This window comes from Convolutriloba macropyga, chromosome 5, assembly GCF_964194025.1.
Source record: "Convolutriloba macropyga chromosome 5, txConMacr16.3, whole genome shotgun sequence".
Classification (NCBI taxonomy): Eukaryota; Metazoa; Xenacoelomorpha; order Acoela; family Convolutidae; genus Convolutriloba; species Convolutriloba macropyga.
Genome location: NC_134472.1, coordinates 63660576 through 63681459, shown reverse-complemented (window position 1 = coordinate 63681459; position 20884 = coordinate 63660576). Strand labels below are relative to the sequence as shown.

The 20884-nt window shown below is 34.9% G+C and overlaps 1 protein-coding gene across 1 annotated transcript; it reads left to right on the top strand.

The window, feature by feature from the left end:
- The first annotated feature begins 294 nt into the window (after window positions 1-294).
- Window positions 295-14762, top strand: LOC142340159 (NADH-quinone oxidoreductase subunit B 2-like). The gene is made up of 4 exons (XM_075390663.1): window positions 295-489; window positions 10412-10631; window positions 13754-13912; window positions 14353-14762. Exons 1-4 carry the CDS (start codon window positions 383-385, stop codon window positions 14605-14607), a joined length of 741 nt encoding a protein of 246 aa, XP_075246778.1. The 5' UTR covers window positions 295-382; the 3' UTR covers window positions 14608-14762.
- Window positions 14763-20884: the final 6122 nt, after the last annotated feature.

Sequence of the window (20884 nt, the reverse complement as noted above, 5' to 3'; positions counted from 1 at the left end):
TTTAGTAAATGCATGAGCATGATTAGTACTAAAGGGGGAAGGGGTAAGGCCTTCAAGGTGTAGCTAACAAAAATTGGATGAATGTGGCAAAATTGAACAGTGGCGAATTCTTGCTGAGGATTAAAGTTTTAAGCATAATATATAACCCCTGATATCGAACAATGACCTCTTAAACAAAATAGTCTTTCAATCCCTTAATTTGCCATTTTGCTCAAAGTTGTAAACAATGTTTTGAAAGGGTTTGATAGGTAGTATTATTGTTTTGCAATTGTAAGGTTTAATATGTAATCACGTGACCCCAATTTGTATTTCAGATATTGCATGACAGTGTGGCTTTTCTCCCATGTTTGACTTGACAGAGTGAGAGCGAGAACATAGAAATATGTCCACTAAATACGTTCTGAGTCGAATTGCGCAGAGGTCTCCTTTCACCTCAAAAGGGGTATCACTCAACATCAACGCCACAACCAGCCTCTCCACTTTCACAAAGTGAGATAGTCAGCTTAGAACTGTATGATTGCTCTTAAACAAATTTAGTAGCTATTTTATGGGTCATATTAGTGATTTTATGCAACTTTCCACTTGTTCGATTTTTCAATTGATCGATGTGACTTTTTGTCATCAAAAACTTGATAAACCGGTAAAAGTTCGGGGCATTAAGTACCTTGGTACCTCTATTGAAACTTGCTCTTGAACAATTACTGTACTCCTCTGTCATCCTATATATTAAACGCGTGAGCTCTAAAGTGGGACAAAATTTTTGCATGTTTAAGGGGCCTCTCGAAGCGCATGTTTAAGAGCCGCATTGAGCAGCATGTTTAAGCGGACATATCGAGAGAGGTCAATGACCTAAAAGGCTCAAAGTAGATGGGTGAGAATCGAACCCGGGACAAAAGACTGTTAGTCAGGTGCAGTTACCACGAGGCTAAGTGGGCTTAACAGTTTGCTCGCCCAGAGGGAGGATTTACTGTCCTGGGTACTACGTGTTTCTTGAACGGTCCCGAACTAAGTTTGAAGTTCTTATTGTAAACGTGTGTTTTTCTGCAAAGTTTTAGCTTTACAGATTCTGCGCTATTCTAGAACACTCTTAGATTTCAACTAAGTTTTTCACGCTTTACTTTTTGATTTTGTGTGATCTCAAATGCTCGCAATCTGAAATATGTTATTGATACGATATAAGCAATTGTGAGAAACGGTGGCTTGTAGTCGTTATAGTGCAGGTGGTAAGACGGAGGACTGCTATTCTGAGGGGCGAGGGTTCGAATCCGTGTGGGGTACCCTCACTTTTTTCTCACTTCCTTTTCTCACTTTCTTTTCTCACTTTCTTTTCTCGCTTTCTTTTCTCACTTTCTTTTTTCACTTTCTTTTCTCACTTTTTTTTCTCACTTTCTTTTCTCACTTTCTGTTCTCACTTTCTTTTCTCACTTTCTTTTTTCACTTTCTTTTCTCACTTTCTTTTCTCACTTTGTCTTCTCACTTTTCCTTCCTTTCTTTTTTCACTTTCTTTTCTGACTTTCTATTCTCACTTTCTTTTCTCACATTCTTTTCTCACTTTCTTTTCTGACTTTGTCTTCTCACTTTTCCTTCCTTTCTTTTCTCACTTTCTTTTCTCATTTTCTTTTCTGAATTTCTTTTCACACTTTCTTATCTCACTTTTGTTTCTCAATTTCTTTTCTCACTTTCTATTCTCGCTTTCTTTTCTAACTTTCTTTTCTCAATTTCTTTTCTCACTTTCTTTTCTCACTTTCTTTTCTCACTTTCTTTTCTCACTTTCTTCTCTCACTTTCTTTTCTCTCGTTCCTTTCTCACTTTCTTTTCTCACTTTCTTTTCTCAATTTCTTTTCTCACTTTCTTTTCTCACTTTCTATTCTCACTTCTTTTCTCACATTCTTTTCTCGCTTTCTTTTCTGACTTTGTCTTCTCACTTTTCCTTCCTTTCTTTTCTCACTTTCTTTTCTGAATTTCTTTTCACACTTTCTTATCTCACTTTTGTTTCTCAATTTCTTTTCTCACTTTCTATTCTCGCTTTCTTTTCTAACTTTCTTTTCTCAATTTCTTTTCTCACTTTCTTTTCTCACTTTCTTTTCTCACTTTCTTTTCTCACTTTCTTTTCTCACTTTCTTCTCTCACTTTCTTTTCTCTCGTTCCTTTCTCACTTTATTTTCTCACTTTCTTTTCTCAATTTCTTTTCTCACTTTCTTTTCTCACTTTCTATTCTCACTTTCTTTTCTCACATTCTTTTCTCACTTTCTTTTCTGACTTTGTCTTCTCACTTTTCCTTCCTTTCTTTTCTCACTTTCTTTTCTCGCTTTCTTTTCTGAATTTCTTTTCACACTTTCTTATATCACTTTTGTTTCTCAATTTCTTTTCTCACTTTCTATTCTCGCTTTCTTTTCTAACTTTCTTTTCTCAATTTCTTTTCTCACTTTCTTTTCTCACTTTCTTTTCTCACTTTCTTCTCTCACTTCCTTTTCTCTCGTTCCTTTCTCACTTTCTTTTCTCACTTTCTTTTCGCACTTTCTTTTCTCACTTTCTTTTCTCACTTTCTTTTCTCACTTTCTTTTCTCACTTTCTTACTCACTTTCTTCTCTCACTTTCTTTTCTCTTTTTCTTTTCTCACTTTCTTTTCTCACTTTCTTTTCTTACTTTCTTATCTCACTTTCTTTTCCCACTTTCTCTTCTCACTTTCTTTTCTCACTTTCTTCTCTCTTTTCCTTTTCTCTCGTTCCTTTCTCACTTTCTTTTCTCACCTTCTTTTCTCACTTTCTTTTCTCAATTTCTTTTCTCACTTTCTTTTCTCACTTTCTTTTCTCACTTTCTTACTCACTTTCTTCTCTCACTTTCTTTTCTCTTTTTCTTTTCTCACTTTCTTTTCTCACTTTCTTTTCTTACTTTCTTATCTCACTTTCTTTTCCCACTTTCTCTTCTCACTTTCTTTTCTCACTTTCTTTTCACTTTCTTTTCTCACTTTCTTTTAACTTTCTTTTCTCACTTTCTTCTTTCACTTTCTTTTTTCTTTTTCTTTCTTTTTCTTTTCTCACTTTCTTTTCTCAACTTTTTTTCTCACTTTCGTTTCTCAATTTCTATTCTCACTTTCTTTTCTCACTTTCTTTTATCATTTTCTTTTATCACTTTCTCTTCTCAATTTCTTTTCTCACTTTCTGTTTTCACCTTCTTTTCTCACTTTCTTTTCTCACTTTTTTCTCACTTTCCTCACGTTCTTTTCTCACTTTCCTTTGTTACTTTCTTTTCTCACTTTCTTTTCTTACTCTCTTTCTCACTGTAGAAGCTCGTTATCTGTACAAATCTTAGCGGTACTTAAATATGCAAGATAGCAAAGCCAATTAAGTCTTCGATCAAAAAATTGGTGTTACTTGGGGTAATATACTAAACCAAACCGGTAACGTAACGCAATACCTCTGGCTGTTGAAGGAGGGTCATGGCTTACAGCACGAGCTGGTACAAAAAAAATCTCAATTTTAAACTTATTCTTTTAAATGATTTTCTGGTGATGCTTTTGCGGGCCTGCTAGTTTATGCTAAATTTATCCTTTCCTTTGTGACATTTTGGCCACTTTAGATAACAGGAGCGTCATGTTATCAGCCGGATATTATTGCGCTCCTATTTCTGTTTCGTCAAACAAAAATTTGTTTCGCTTCACCTAATTTTGCCGCTGTTTCATCATTTTTGCGTGAAATAGGTTACTTTTGTTCTTCGCTTATTCTGCGGAAACTGATTTTCAACACTAGTTGCTCAGCAGAGCAATTTACTATGAATAGAGTCAGTATCAAAAAATAAATCAAAAATGGAAACCGCTATTGGATGCCCGATATTTGAACTTCAATCTGAAATGTCTGAATTACCAGGCATAATGATCATTGGCAATGGTTCTAATTCCTGTACCCTCTCATTCAGAAAAAGGAGTGTGCTTAATGCAAAATCCAATAGGATGTTTTTCGGTAATGCCATCATTTTTGCTGTTCTTGTTTCAATCCCAATCAGTTCATGGAGAATCAACGGCGGCTTTTTTTTGGGGCGATCTGCCGCCGGGTATGTTCAGTCGTGACTTGGTTTTTGCGTGGTCTCAATTGCTCTCTTTCACAAACCTAATTGACTGTCCTTATATTATTGATCGCTCTCGAACGAAGTTTGGAGCAATTATTATAAACATGTTTGTTTTTTTTTGTGTAAAATTTTTGCAAACAATTCTTCGACATCTTGAGTGACTTTTTCACAATTGAGTTCTTCTTTTTGCAATCATCTAAGTTGCTCTCATTCTGAGCGAACGTGATCTTTCTATTAACTAGAAGATTAATTGCGACAAAGTTGAACTGCAGTTCCTATAAGCAATTGTGAAAATCCCATCAAAGCCTCTGCTTTTAGAAACATTAAGTTTTTGGCAATGGCTTTTCACAGTGTTTCCTTTGTAAAAGCAATTCAAATGTTCAAATAACGAATTTAAGGTTTTCGCATAAAAATTTTGAATGCGAAGACCTTATGCTGAAGATCCACCATAATTACAGAAGAAAACGTCAACCGCAATTTCTGTTCAAAGATAGCTTGTCTTTATAATCGAATCGATCTCGGGTAATTGCAGCTGTAACAGATTGTAGCCTATTCTATACTAAGGATGCTCGGTAGGTGAATTTTTTTGGTGGTATTTGCCTTTTTAAAAAGGGTTGAAGCAACGAAAGACTGCAAGCTGTGAAACGAAAGGAAAAAAATCTGGCGAGTGAGCATTGCGTCAACTAAGTAACCTGTTAATGAAAAAACTATATCTGTTGGCCGAACGAGATAATATCTAATCTCAAGTTTGGTTGATTGATTGATTTAAATTCAGATGGTAGACTATACAGAGTACTTTATACGGAGTATTAATTTTAATCAATTTACCACCTTGGACACCATACGAGTCAAAAGACTCTACAAGAGGTGCCCACAGAAAAAAAACGTGCAATACCTAATAAAACATATCGAAAACATCTTTATTATCCAAATAATATGACCTAAGTTTAGTTCTAATGGAAGAAATTTCTTTTTTAACTACTTGTTTGGGTAAGACTTCCTTTAGCAAGGTAGTTGAACATTTTTGTTATTGAAAATCTCAAGGATTTCTGAGGCTGTGTTTTGACTTTTGGCAAAGGGATGAGTGACGCCCGCGTGTTTGGCCTGTTACTGTCAACATCAAGAAAGTTCAAAGGAGAAACTTTTGCAATCTGATCAAGGATCTCTTTTACAAGAGCGTCAAAATTTGAATCAAAAACTGACAGCACGTTGTAACGCTTGAAAAGATAGCATACATGGTCTCCTCTCTTCTTGAAAAAGATAGTTTTTAAAATGCGTTTTTGTAGACAAAAAATAGAACTGAGTTTTGTTTTTTTTTGCCGAACCGTAAGCTAAAATTCCATACGATATCATTGGTTTGGCATAACTATTATACATTTGTAATAGAAAAGTTTTTGAGAAAAAGTTTCTTGCTCGGAACATCATTCCGTTGAATTTTGCTAATTTTTTTCCAACATGTTCAATGTGTAGATCAAAATTTAGATGCCTATCAATTAACACTCCTAGATATTTGAATGAAACTACTTCTTCAAGCACTTCGTCTAATAGCAGATTTTTCGATTTTTGTGCATTCCGGCCAAAACCCACAATTTTACATTTCTTACTGTTAATGACAAGTTTGTTTCTTGCACACCAATTTTCAATCTTTTTCAGGTCATTATTGAGCTTATCCTTAATTTCCAAATTTTTGCCTGATGTTAAAATTGTTGTCGTTTGCAAAAAGTGCAACCTTTGAACTATTTTGAACAATTTGAGGCAGATCATTGATAAACAAAAGAAACAGCAACGGGCCCAAAATTGATCCTTGTGGAACGCCTACCTTAAATTCCAATTTTTTTCGATTCTTTTGATCCGTGGACTACAAATTGTTCTCTATCTGACAGGAATGAAGCAATGAGTGTATTAATTTTTCCTCGAAAGCCTAGATTTTGTATTTTTTTCATGAGAAGTGAATGATTAATTGTGTCAAATGCCTTTTGAAAGTCAATGAAGCAAGCGAAACCTATTTTTTTGTGATTCAATGACATTTAGCATCAGTTCTGTAACTGATGCGATAGCGTATGCGCATGAGCGTTTTGGCCGGAATCCGAACTGTTCGTTTGAGAAAAGTTGATGTGTTTGAGGAATTCAACCATCCTGATAATCAAGACTTTTTCAAACACTTTGCTTAGGGATGAAAAAAGACTAATTGGTCGATAGTTTGAAGGGTTTTCAAAATTTCCATTTTTATGTAGAGGAATTACCTTGGCTGTTTTAAGACAAACCGGAAAAAATCCCTCTCGAATGCTCCTATTTATCAGTTTAGCCACATGATAGCTGACTACTGAAGCTAAAAGTTTGTTACTGATCCCATCATGACCCGCTGTGCTTTTGTTTTCTAATGAACTTATTATGTTGAAAATTTCCGTAGTGTCAACGGGAAATATAAAAAAAGTTTTGTCGTGACATGGTAAACCTGGCTCACTGTCTACATTGTGAAAATTTGTGTTACTCATTTTCTTCCCCACGTTGATAAAAAGTGATTACATTCTTCCACATCAATGTCTTACTGATTTTTTCCTTTGCCCTAGGAATTCCTTGAACAATTTAAATTTTTGTGCTGGGCTACCTGATAAAGTCAGTTTTTGATCATAGTGCTGTTTGCGAGTATTTCGTACTTCTTTTGTTACTAGATTACGTAATTGCTTGAACCGGACTTCATTTTTACTATTTGGGTGAGAAATGAGTGTATCATGAGCACGATCTCTCTTTCTAATAAGATTCTTTAACCTGTTTGTCATCCAACTGTTTTTGAAGATTTTATTCTTCGTAATTGGACATTTATCATCAAAAACTTGTAGAATGATTGAACTTAGTTCACACCACGAACTTTCAAGATCATAATCATTCATGTTGTTTAATCTATGTTGGAGAATGAAGAGGAAGTTCAAATAATTCTGTTCATTCTCAAAAAATTTAAAATTACGACTGTAAAAAAATTCATTAGATTGAGAGCTAGAGACTGAAAAATTAAATTCATAAAGTAGAGCGTAATGATCGCTGAAAGTCCATTTCAGGGTTGATACTTTCGATTGTTTCGACAAAATATGATCGATACATTTGCTCGTGAACTTAGTTATTCTTGTGGGTTCTGCGTTTTGCATTTCATAGTTAAATGAATTTATCAAGTTTTTATACTGTTGATGATATGTATCAGAGATATCAATATTAAAGTCACTACAAATAGTAGTTTCTTCTTTCATCGCGTTTATATTGAACAGTAAACTTTCAAAATTCTCAGAAAAAGCTTGAATTTTTTCAGAGTGAGGCCTATATAGAACACAGAAATTTATTCGCTTTTTTCCGCTTTCTATGGTTAAAAGTAGGTGCTCCAGATTTCCTTCAAAAAAGAAGTTGGATATTAGCTTACAATCATCTCGTACAAAAAGCCAACGCCTCCTCCTCTTTTGTCGTTTCTATTTTTTACTATCATTGGATGATACCCTGTTATGAAATACATGTCTATTGGATCGTTAGCAGTGAGCCAGGTTTCGCATACAGCTATTACTGCCGGTTTGGTTTCGAGGGTTTCTAGTTGACAGCAAAGTTGGTCATGATGGGATCTTAAGGATTGCACGTTAATAAACAAAAGCGATTTCGAGTGTTTTTCCATTTCCAAGTGGTAGAAGATTGTCCAATTACTTGATTTTAAAACTGTTACAAAACACAAATTCGAAAGGGAGTGTACACTGCGTCTGTTTTTTAAGCCGCTTTTTTTTAAATGTTAGGACAATCATCTATTGGGCTGTGTGTCGTTGTCATTAAGTTTTTTTCCAGCTGGTGTTGCTCCCATATGATTAATTTCGTTGAAATTATCAATTTCAATTACATCGCCAGGTTGTTTGTTTCGTCGCTGATTTGGCACTTGATTAGGATTCCAGTTGTTGGCTTGGTTGCGTTGATACGGATATTTTCTTTATTGCCCGTGATTCAAGATCTTCAAGTGCTTTAACACTATCAACAGGTTGTGTTAAACGCCCATTTTCAGTTTTTAAAAACAGTTTTACCCTGCAGCTGTAGATCGTGGTGACCAAATCCAGTTCGTTAGCCCGTTTTTGATTTGCCAAATCATGTTGGGGGAGACGTTCTTTCATATATACGGGTTTACCATTTAGGGGTGCCTAAAATTTGCGAGCATTGGTCGACGATTGTATAATTCAATTTCATCGTTGTAGTAAATAAATTTGACGACTACTGCAGGGGGGATGTTACCTTTGCAATTACCCAAGGGGTGGCAGGCTTTGATTGCGTCCGGAGTCATGGAATAATTCAAACATTTATTAAAGAAAAATAGAATTTGATCTGGTATGTTGGGGTTACCAGGTTGCAAAGGGGGTTATTTATAATGATTTTGTCTTTCGAACTATACCGCTCCAATTGAATTACTCTGGATTCCATTTCGGTAACTTGGTTTGTTAGAGAAACTATTTGGTCGTCTTTTTCAATAAGTTTTTATCATGGAAATAAGTAAGAATGTTTCGTATTTTTTTGTCAGTAATAGAACAAATTTCAGTTTCGAACGCGAATTTGGCCATGATTTTTACGTAAGCAGTGCAATAGTTTCAATTCAGTTCATGAATATGTTGCACTGACAATCAGCCAACAAAGAAGCAGTAAGCGCAAACCAACCTAAGGATTTGAGTTTTTTGCTGTCCGTTCCGCTTGCGTTTTTCTCCAAGCGTCTTGTTTTTCTTCGCCTTCGGGCTATTATTTTTGTGATGTATTCGAGGTTTTCTCTTCTTATAAACGATATTAAAATGTGAAGATCTGTCAATGAATCAGGACAAACTTCAACCTAGTGTGACATGTTGGCATGCAAAATTAAGATACGAGTGGCCTTGAGCTTTTCAGAAAGTTCTGGATTTCCAATTGGTCGAGTGTATACAATAGCTTCGTTTCTATCTCTAAACTCGTCTAATAAGTGGAAAATCTCCTTTTCCGGACAATGTCGCTTTCAGTTACTCTTTTGCTTGCTCACTGTATTACTGGTAACATTGTGCCAACGGATAATGTTCTCTTTCGATTGAAGATTCGCTCTTATAAACGAAAACTGAAGTCTGTCAACCGCAAAGTGGCTGAAGTTTAGTCTATGCATTGTCCTTTCTATTATGACAGTTAATTTATTTTGCTCAGCATTTGGTATAGCAACCGTTTGAAGTTATTTTTTTTTCATTCTGAATATCAGTAATCTTAAGAGTCTTAATTGCTCTCAAACGATGTAGAAATTATGCTAGTGTCTTTATTTGTTAAAAATTTTCGCTAGGGGCAATAGGATTTTTCTACTGATGTTTTCTGAGCTTAACTTTTTTGAGCTTTGGAATGAAATTTTTTTGACAGTTTCAAGCAACTGTACTGAATTGGAAGCAGCTTACTACTAAAATAATACAAATGAAAAGTTTAGCAATATTGGTTTTGATACAAAACACCAGCTTGAGGGAGTTGTAGGGTAGTTCCATTCGCTCTTGTTGTGATCAGTTCAAATTTCAGTGATTGCTGAGGGAAGCAATCTAAATTGAATCAAGTCAATGCTGAAAACGAAATCAATTTATAAACAATTTTTAATCGTAAGATTGAACACAATGTCCAGTTTTAGACTAGACACCCATTAGCTTGTTCAACTTTAATGTTCAGCGGAGGGTGCAGCACTAGTGAAGTAGTAATAGAATTATTCTTAGATCGTTTACCCTGAAAATAAGCAGGATTAGGCCTCATTACATCCTCGTTTTCTATCTTTGCTTCAATTTCCTTTGAGGTCATTGGAGGCAGTCGAGGTTTTTTTTTTTCAATTTTATCTGACCCACAGATGCAAGCAATTTTGGCCAGGTCAAAATAGCAGTCAGGGGTAATTGCTATAACGGATAAAGCCTGCCCATCAAGACACATTTCATCAGCCTTCCGGGATCGTTTGAGCAAATGCTAATTGGTTTTGTTACCTATCTTGCTCGCACATTATTTGCCGAATCAATTAAAACTTCAAAAGGAGTGCGTTAACTTCGCCCGGTGCATTTTTTTATTTGCTTGGTATAGTCACAATTGAGCTAATGGGGCTAATCTCTGCTCGTTCCTCAAATCGGGTGAGATGTTTAGTTTTATTTGATTTATTTCGCACTCTATGATTTTTTAATTTTTTTGAGATTAATGTGATCAATGTTTGGTAAAATCATTACAAATTACTAGCTCCTAACTTGGTGAATATCACTATTAATCGGCTCCTTTTTCAAAAAAGAATCTTCTCTTTGGCTGTAAGATGAAAAATTGAATTCAAAATTGAGCTCTTTCGTTGAAAATCAATGTGTGTCTGATGTAGGTGGTCTCCACGCGCCCCAGTCAATTCACTCTTATCATCATCACAAGATGAGTCTACTGTCTCCTCTTCCCAACAATCATCCACCTCAGTTGTGTCCAGAAGACATGTGAACTCCTCCTTGCCAGACAGGACTCCCCCTCCCAACAAGATGCCCCAGCCAGACAGCAGGGCAGAGTATGTAGTGGCCAGACTGGATGACATCGTCAACTGGGGCAGGAGTGTTAGTAATGAGTCAAAAATGCCATTCAGCGGCAACGTTTATCTATAAATGTTTATAAGCAGAAAAGTCTTCGGACACAAAATAATTCTTGAATAAAGCTCTTGGATATCGAAGCTGTTGCTGAACGACAGTGCACTATTTAAGCAACAGCAACACATGCCATTGAATCCACGTGTACTTGAAAATTTACATAATAAAAACAATACGAATGAATGGGGTGTGTCGTGATCTGTTGTGATGAAATTGTGAAAATTAATGCATGCGTGTCCTTGTTAAGGTTATGCGACGGTTAAGAGCCCAGGAATCTTGTGTGTATGAAAAACAGCATATAAAGGTTCACTATATATCTGGTTAATCAAAAACTCAACAGCACATGTTCTTGCTGTTTTGCGGATAATTCCTACTTGTGCGAAGGATTGATGAAAATGAGCTGGTGGGACGTCACTTGATTTCTGTTTTATATCGGATTTTTATATCTCTGTCAATCTCTGGCGAAAAATCAGAAAATCTGATCACATAGCAAATCTGTTATGTATAAGCAAAAATACTTTTGCCAATCATACGTGTTTTACCTGGAAAAGTCAGACACTTTAGTTGCTCTCGAACGAAGTTAAGCATTATTATAGGCGTTTGTCTTTTTAGGCAAAATTTTTGCTTGACCATTTTCTCGCTTTTTTGCTGGAACATTCTTTGATCTCTCGAGTGACTTTTTTCAAGCTGGTCTTCATTTTTGAGTGATCTCGATTAATCTTTCCGAAACAATGTTTCTTGCTAAACTAAAAGCCGTTGTAGCGTACCGAAAATACAAGGGCCTAATAGCTGAGCGGTGAATGCTTCTGTTGATGACTCTGGAGGTCTCGGGTTCTAGCCTGGACGGATTTTTGGTATCCATAAACGAAAATTTATCTAGGCTACAGCACTCGAATTAAATTGATCTGCCTAACGTTCGAGAGCAGTTTGTGCGACCGTCGGTTTGTTTCATTAAAATAATTAATAGCCCGCCCTCAGCTTCTCAGCCGGCTATTATAGTGCTCCTATTTTTTACAATTCAAGGAATTTAAATTGTATTGGGACGCTGTCTTTTTTTAAAGTTCTGCTCGCACATTTTCATGATTTTTGAAGTCAAATTGGAGTAGTGATTTTGGTGACGCCGAAACAGGAAGTGGAGTGAAAAATCGAGTGCTTTTGGGGCGTGAAATTTTTTCGCTCTAATTTTGGAAAATGGTATTTGAACAAAAATTTAGAGTGAGAAAATGGTATTTGAACAAAAATTCGCTTTCTCGCTGGTGGTATTTTTGTTCACATGTGGCAATTTCACTTTGATTTTTACTATTTTTTCAATTTTTTGGATTGGATTTTTTTTCTAAATGGTTTTACCAATTCATTCTTAGTTCATTCTAGGCATAGTTTTTTTAACCAATTTTTCATTTCTCTCTAGTGGTTCTTTTTACTCACATGCGGCATTTGAACTTTGATTTTCTGTTTTTTTGTGATCAATTTTTTTTAGAAATGGTTTTTCCAATTCACTCATAGTCTGTTCTAGGTCTAGTCTTTTGTTTAGTCAATGAAAATTCTTTGAGTTGTACGTCAGGACTTGTCCTGCCATGTTTTTTTACTTCGTCGAATAAAATTTTTTCGCTTTACCTTAGTTCACAGCTTGTTCAACATTTTGCGTGAAATCTTTTTTACTTCTCTGGGCTAGTTTGACTCTTTCTCATTCTGCGAAGTGTTTTTAGACAGCAGTTGCTCAGCAAAGCAATTCAAAATGAACTGAGTCATTGTCAAAAAACGAAATCAGAAATAGAAACGGGATAAACCCATAAAACCCAATTTTGATGCCCGTTACTCGAACTTTGTTATCAGTTACCATTTCTAATACTTATCGGTACTGATACCTTACCCTGTGTCGTCTCTCTACAAAACAGGAGTATGTTTAGCTCCAAAATGAAATCAAAATAGTTTGCACTTGTGTACAAAAATCTTTTTTTTTTTCATTAGTTTCCTTTTCTTTCAATCCCAATCTTGGTTATGAGGATCAACGGCGGCTATTTTCCGGCAATCTGCCGGGTTTGTTTTTTGTTGCACGTTTGTGGAAGCTTGAAAGATAACTGCTCTCTATCTTGTTCCATCTTCAGAAAGATATATTGTATCGATATTACAAATATAGTAGGTAAGTGGTATCTTGAAATGAATATTCTTCAATCTCAAAGCCTTTTTTCGATGTTTGACATTGCGGTTGATTATTGCATCCGTTCATTCCGGATAATGTGTTTCGTTTGCTGTGACAATTATTACAATGTTTCTTCAATGCCATTTTTGTGTTTCGAGTTATCGTTCAAAAATTATCTCTCGGATATCTTCCAAAATTGAATATCTTAAATTTGGTTAGTCTTCATTTTTTTAATCACAGAGTGTGATAACATCAATTTGAATTTGACAGTATATGATATACTCAAACAAATTCTCAGTGTTTGTTTGAGTGTTTCTCGGGAGATCACGAAAAAATTTGTGCAAGCAAAGGACTGATAATGGGTGTTTCTTAAATCCGTTTTTGCTTAATTGTTTTAGGGATTCTAATTTCCTATGGTCACAACGTGTTATGGTTACGCGACGCTAAGGCCCAGATTCTAATATAAATTAAAAACATTTCTGTTAAAATTATGTTGATTTGATGCGGTATTATTCAGTATATTTGGTTAATCAAAAACTCAATTGCACATGTTTTTTGTAAGATTAATTGCTTTCTTTCTTTGAATTGGGTTGCTGCTTAGCCCATTATTACTAATTGTATGAAAGATTGAGATGGAAACAAACAGACGTGACTTTACTTGACTACTGATTTCGATCCGATGATAAAGCTTAAAGTCCTGAAGACTTAAAGAATTTGAGCTTTAGAAATCAAATTAGAGGGGCTATCAATGTTGGTTTCCTTAGAGAAAGTTTCTTTTGATATGATTTTAATCACTGTCGAATAGAGTAAAATTCATTAAAAGGGACCTGCGAATACACTTTTTACGTGTGATAGTGCTCCATAGTCAATTAGTTTCTTTGCTCTCGTGTTCAATGATATTTATAAAAAATGAAGTTATGCTATTATTAATAGACCATTTATATGTGTGTAGAATTCCTTGTGGCCAATGACATTTGGACTTGCGTGTTGTGCTGTGGAGATGATGCACATGGCTGCTCCCAGATACGACATGGACAGATTCGGCATTGTGTTCAGAGCCAGTCCAAGGCAGGCTGACGTCATGATTGTCGCTGGCACGTTATGTAATAAGGTATGTAAGTAGCTTAGTATAATAAATGAAATTATGCGCTATTTAAGTTTCATCGTATACTACAGATTGAGGTAGAGATTGTGTGGTTCCGGCTACACTTACGTTAAGAAGGCCATTGTGGCTATGCATGTGTTCTGTTTCAGAAAAAAAATTCTGAGTTACATAGAAGTTTGATGAAATCTAAGAAGCATATTCTTACTGGGAAGCTGTTTCCCCCTGAAAGACCATCTAAATTTAATATTTTACATTTTAATTGGAAGTTAATTGTAATGGTCAGTCTCCTACTAGACCCATAAAAGAATGAAAAAAGGCGCAGTCGTTAAATACTTTCAATTATATTATTTTTAACTCATGAGATAAGTACCATTTATGCAGGTAAATCTCTAATCTGGACTGGTTCAATACGATAAATTGAATAGTGGAGAATTATGTTTGTTCAGATGGCCCCTGCCCTGCGCAGAGTGTACGACCAGATGCCTGAGCCAAAGTGGGTGGTATCAATGGGCAGCTGTGCCAACGGGGGAGGCTACTACCACTACTCCTACTCTGTAGTCAGGGGGTGTGACAGGATAGTGCCAGTGGATATCTACGTTCCAGGCTGTCCCCCCACTGCCGAGGCTCTTTTGTATGGATTCTTGCAGTTGCAGAAAAAGATTAAAAACAGCCGAGACGTGTCTCTATGGTACAGGAGATAGAGCTACCGGACTTTTGAAATTAATTGTGACTTCAACCTGCGAAGTGAAATTGATGATTGAGAGGAAAACTTTTTAAATTGGATCCAGTCTTTTAGTTAATGGACACACAGAGAGACTTACTAATTCAATGTAAAGTGTTCTACTTTTTAACGTGACGTATGCTAAATTGGTAGGTAAATCTAGGTTGGAGGTATTATATAAGATTACTTTTGGCTGGCTGTTTTTTGCTACTTTAACGGTCGTCAGTTTTTAATAACCGCCAGGCAAACGCGTGAAATACGATTAATGATAGCTTCATCTTAGTTCGGTCCACATAGTAGATAAGTATTGGTTCTAGCTATTTTTACACATCAAATATGAGCTTACGAATTGCTTCTTATTGTTTATTAATAGCCGCCTCAGCTTCTATTCCGGTTATACTACTATAGCGCTCCTATTTTTTAATAGACGCACAGCGATAGCTGGGGATATTATTGTCCTTCTCTTGGTTTTTTTAAGACTCGAAGAGGAGTATTGGTTTTCTTAAGGTTTTTTTTACTGGAAGTCTTATTCGTTCAGACGGTGTTTTGCCCTTAAAGCGAAAGTGATCAAAATTGCTATGTGAACTAATTTTTCTGAGGGAGTGCGCTGCGTTTTTGGATCATGCGCTGTGTTCAGTGAATGACTTTTCGACTTTGAAAAGTGTTTTTAACAGAATGGCACATATAGATAATGGTTTTTAGCCGCTTTTCCGTCCAATTGTCCCGAGTTTTTTGGCTTGTATTTTTTTATAGAATTGACTTTTATTCGACATCATTTTGACATGTAGCCCTCGAAAATTAATACCACAGTGCTTTGCAGAGCCTAATGAAACTTTCCGAGTTGAAAACTAGCACATTTCTTGATATTTTTGAATTAATTTTTGACTTTATTCCATTAATTTCTTTATTTTTCAAGCTTTCAGCCGTGTTTTTTTATTAAAAATTAGTTTATTTGGCAACTTCCCATTGATAATTCATATACTGAATGCTTCTACCACGAGGTAATTTTGTTTTATAAAATTGTGCACATGCTAACCTGATTTTGCTAGTTTTTTTGATATGTTTTTTTTGTATTTAAGTTCAATTTAATAGAAACAAGTCTTTTTTGGCAAAATCAGGGATTTTATTTTCATTTTATTAATATTTCGACTATTTTTTTGACCTTTTTTGAAAAACAGTTAAAAATTTTTCATAAGTGCAGTTAATAATGTTTTTTGCTCGTTTTTGCATATTTAAACGTTTTGAATGTTGGAATTTTTCTTTTTTTATCTTAACAGGATGCCTCTTGGTTGATTCTATATCTAGAATGCTCGGTTTTGAAATGTATTAGAATTCATTTTTTTTAATTTTGATTTTTAAATTTCAAGAACCACGATGTAGTCGTTTTATTTCTGTTTTTCTTATACTGTGTATATATTTTCTACCTTCTATTATCCATTCCCCTAGCTCCTATTTTTTATTCGTTTTGCTTTTCCATTTAAAAAATTTGACTTTTTTCTTAAGATTTATGTCACTTCTTTAGTGGTTTGCAATTGATTTTATTTAAGAATGCAGCAGTGCGAATTTGCTGAAAATTGTTTTGCAAGGTTATTTCTGATAACTACTTTCTGCAATTTCTGGAGTTTTTTGTTTTGTTTTTAAAAAACAACATTGAATTTTTTTTTCTTTTGCTTTTGTTTTTTCTATGATTAATTTTATTTTGATTTAGTTTCAATTCATTTTGTCTATCATATATCCAACAGGGAAGAAGAATATCTTACTTTTGTCTGAATTGCACTGATTGGAAATATAAATGTATTGGTTATTTGAGTCTTCGTTTTAATACTCTTTTTCTTTTGAAAAATTTAGTTTAGTTCCTGAGATGTTTTTCTGGCTAATGTTTTCAAAAAGTGTTTTTGGGTATTACAGCTGATTGCTGAGTTCTTTTTTGAAGACCAGCTTCAGGAGTTGTTTCATTTCAATTTATAGCGCTGGCAGTTGTTCAAGCTTATCAATATTTCGAGCATCCTAAGAATATTGGAAATTTTACGTTACCGAATATTTTAATAATGAATTTTTGCTGTATTTATTTGTCGTAGTGACTTGGGTATAAATTTTGGCAATCTTTTTAAATGAAACCCAGTAAGGTTAAGAGTTGATGGTTAAATAGCAAAGGTTATGGTATCAGCTAAGATTGCGGTTTTATGTGAAGCTTTGACGCTTCGAGTCTCGTTCGGAATTCTTCTGACTGTGTTTTATTTCGTCGTCAATATTTTTACATTCATTTGACGTCACAACCACTTCAAATCTGCTTTTTGTTCATTCTTCATGCAGGTTCAACTGAATTGGTCCCGTGACGTCATTTATGACTCTTATTGGAGCGAGTCTGAATCTGAAACTGAATTTTCTTTATTTTAATTCAGAGAGATAAGCTCAAGTGGGTGCGTGTCACTCTAAATGAAGGTTATTGGAGAGCAATTAATAACTTATATAACATCTCAGTGTTTAACAAAAAATTTCCTTTTGGTCTGTTTCTGTTACTATCTTTTTGAGACTGTAGATCTACAAAGCTTTTGCGGCTATTTTCTGGCAATCTGCAAGCTATGGTTCCACGCCTTCGTCTATATTTCTGTGGGGTGTTCAAAGTCTTTTCTGTTCTTTGAAACAATATTGAAGTGAAGATCTCTCACTGAATCAGGATAAACTTCAACATTTTGTGACATGTTGGCATGCAAAACTAAGATACGAGTGGCCTTGAGCTTTCCGAAAAATTCTGGATCTCCAATTTGGACGAGTGTATACATTAGCTGCTTTTCTATCTCTAAACTCGTCTAATAAGTGGAAAATCTCCCTTTCTGGACATTGTCGCTTTGAGTTACTTCTTTGCTTGGTAACGGTATTACTGTTAACGTTGTGCCACCGGATCTGAAGATTTGCTCTTATGAACAAAAACTGAAGTCTGTCAAATGCAGAGGGGATGAAGTTTAGTCCACGCATTGTCCTTCTTTTCTTGTATGACAGTTGAACTATTTTGCTAAGCATCTGTATAGCAACCGCTGGTATTTATGATTTTTTAATTCCGAATATCAGTATCAGTACGGGTCTTAATGTCTCTCCAATGAAGTTGTAGAAAACATCGTAGTGTCTTTTTTAGTTCAAATTTTTTGCTAGGCGCAATTGGAGTTTTTGATTGAGGTTTTCTGAGCTTAACTCTTTGAGCATTGGAATGAAAATTTTTTTTTGACAGTTTCAAGCAACTGTACTGAATTGGAAGCAGTTTACTAATAAAATAATACAAATAAAAAGTTAAGCAAAATTGGTTTTGATACAAATCACCAGCTTGTCTTTTTTCATATTGAGGGAATTTTGGGATAGTTTCATTCGCTCTTGTTGTGATCAGTTTGAATTTCAGTGGTTGCTGAGCAAAGCAAACTAAATTGAATCAAGTCATTGTCTAAAACGATTTCAATTTATAAACACTTTTTAATTGTAAGAATAAACACAATGCACAGTTTTAGACTAGAAACCCATGAGTTTGTTCAACTGTATTGTTCAGCACAGGGTGCAGTACTAACTAGAATAATTCTTTAATCGTTTACACTAAGAAAACAGGATTATGCCTCAATAAATCCTCGTTTTCTTTCTTTGTTTCAATTTCTTTTGAGGTCATTTTATTCAGTCGAGGCTATTTCTCAATCTTACCTGACCCACAGATGTAAGCATTTTTGTTCAGGTCAAAATAGCAGTTATGAGTAATTGCCTTAACGGAAAAAGCCTGCCCATGAAGACAAATTGCCTCAGCCCACCCGGGATTGATTAAGCAAATTATACCTATTCCGCAGTCTGATAAAAACTTCCTGCTTGGTTGTTAGTGTCATTGGAATTGTTTTCAACAATTTAACAAGTCGAATTTTAGAAAGTTTTTTTATTTTAACAAGTTTCTAAAACATTTGTCTTTTACTCAGTTTTTCTTACCTCTTTATAGTATACTTTTACATAGTTGCTAGGGTGTAATGAAATGGTTTTCTTTATTTTAAGAACGAGTATTTGAATTTCTAAAAAAAAACTTTTGCCTATCGATCTTTTTGATGAAATGAATTGTTAAAGGCTTGAAATTGGGTTACTGGATAGCCTCGAGTGTCACAGAAAAGGTTTTCAAGATATAACTGTTACGATTTTCAGCAAAAGCTCATTGAAATTTGCCATTGATTTCACTTTTTTAAATTTTTCTGTCATTTTCTGATTTAATCGATCTTCAAGAGCCAATGAGTTTTTTTCAAGTCTTGCGGGAATAGTCTTGGACCGATTTCACAGATAAAATTGGTTTTCAACGTTTTTTAATAGGTTTGTTTAATGGGATCAAATGTTGCCTTCGGTAAAAGCTTCAAGTTTTAGCAATGAGTAAGTTTTTGTTTAGTTGTTTGATTGTATTAGTTTATCAACTTTTTGAGATGATTTTGTTTGTATTTTGACTGGCATTGTTCAATTGATCTGTTGATCAGGTAGGGTCCTTCTAATTTTTTCATTCATTTCTTTAGATTGTACTTCAGGACTTGTCCTGCAATGTTTTCAATTTCGTCGTCCAGATTTTTGTTACAACCATATGTCCCTATAACTTCAAATCTGGTTTTTGTTCATTCGTTCATACAAATTCAAGAAGTATGTGTGTAACGTCATTTTTCACTCTTAGTGGATTGACTTTTTTGTTCTTTCGCGTGATTAAGTTTTTGGTCACACGTGACTTACATCACTCACAAAAATGACTTCCTCAATCTGAAATTGATTTTTCTTTACTCTATTTCAAAGAGATAAGGTGAAGCGAAAGTCTCACTCGCTTGACCGATTTTTCATCTAACACATTTGACACTTCCGCCCCAAAAACGGAATTAACAGGTAGCGCCCAGCGGGCAATGAAGGCTCTGAGAGCCTTTCAGCTCTGTTTCAGCTCAAACTAACTTGCAGACCTTTACTTATGGTATGAAGGGCGGTTCTTAGAGGCTGGAGACACCCCCACTGTTGCCCCCACCCCACTGTTTATCCGCCTCCCTCCCCCATCAGGCCACCGGTGCAACCCCACCCCTCCTCCCCCCCTCCTGCCTACTGACGACGAACAATCGATCGCTAAAAACACGCAATTTTAAACTAATTTTAAATTTTTTCCAGCCTTTAGAAAATTTGTCATTTTGAGTTAAGCAACGTCCTCTATGGTTTTATAATAGGTTAGTGCATAGTTTCTAGAGGTAGTGAAATGGTTTCAACATTTTAACATCACGGATTTAAGCGTTTTTTGAGAAAAAAGTTTTTTCAATTTTTTTGACATTTATTTTCCATTAATCACGTCATTCGAGACGCAGGGGACAGAAAACGTCCTTAAGGGTTTGATAAGTTGCTAAAAATTATTATTTGCCATGGAACAGCTTTCAATTTTTTAATATGACAAATTTTATCAATTTTATTTTCTTTTTTATAAAACTTGCATTTTCTCAAGTTTTTTGAAAAATTTTATCTATTTGTAAGTTTCTAAAGCTTCAAGAGCCGCGGAGCCTCCTCTAGGTTTTGACAGTCTGTTACTGTATAGTTTCCAAATGCAGTGGATTTTTCAAGATTTCAACACCATGAATTTGAGCAGTTTTTTTGCAAAACTTGCAATTTTTTATTTTTTTTGAACATTTATTTTCATTACTCAAGTTTTTCAGCCTAACAGAAAACCTCCGTTGGGATTTGATAATAAGTTACTGGAAAATGTTTTCTGGCCATGGATTAGTTTTCGACTTTAATTATCACAAATTTTAGCAGTTTTTTATGCAACTTGCAAATTTTCTGTTTTTTCTTAATTTTGTCATTTTGTAGGTTTCTTCAACCTCAAGAGCCACATAACCTCTTCTAGGGTTCGATATGGTATGCTTTTCAAGATTTCAATATCAGCAATTGTTAAAAACATATGCATTTTTTTCAAGTTTTTTGAATCTTTTTGATTGTTTTAAATTTTTTCCGTTACAAGGGTCCAACCTCCTCCGGGGTTTGGTGATAAAGTGTCGCAGAGTTTCGAGAGTTAATGAAATGGCTGTCAATATTTATCAATATGACTCCAGTTTAAACTATTTTTTTCATAAAATTTATCAGATTTTTTCAAATTTTCAGAAAATTATCATGTTCCAAGTTTATGAATCTTTATGAGCCAGTGAAACAATTTCAAGCTTGAAATCGGAATAATGGATGGTCTCTTGAGACAATAAAATGGTTTTGAAGATTTTAATAACTTGAATTTTAGCAAGATT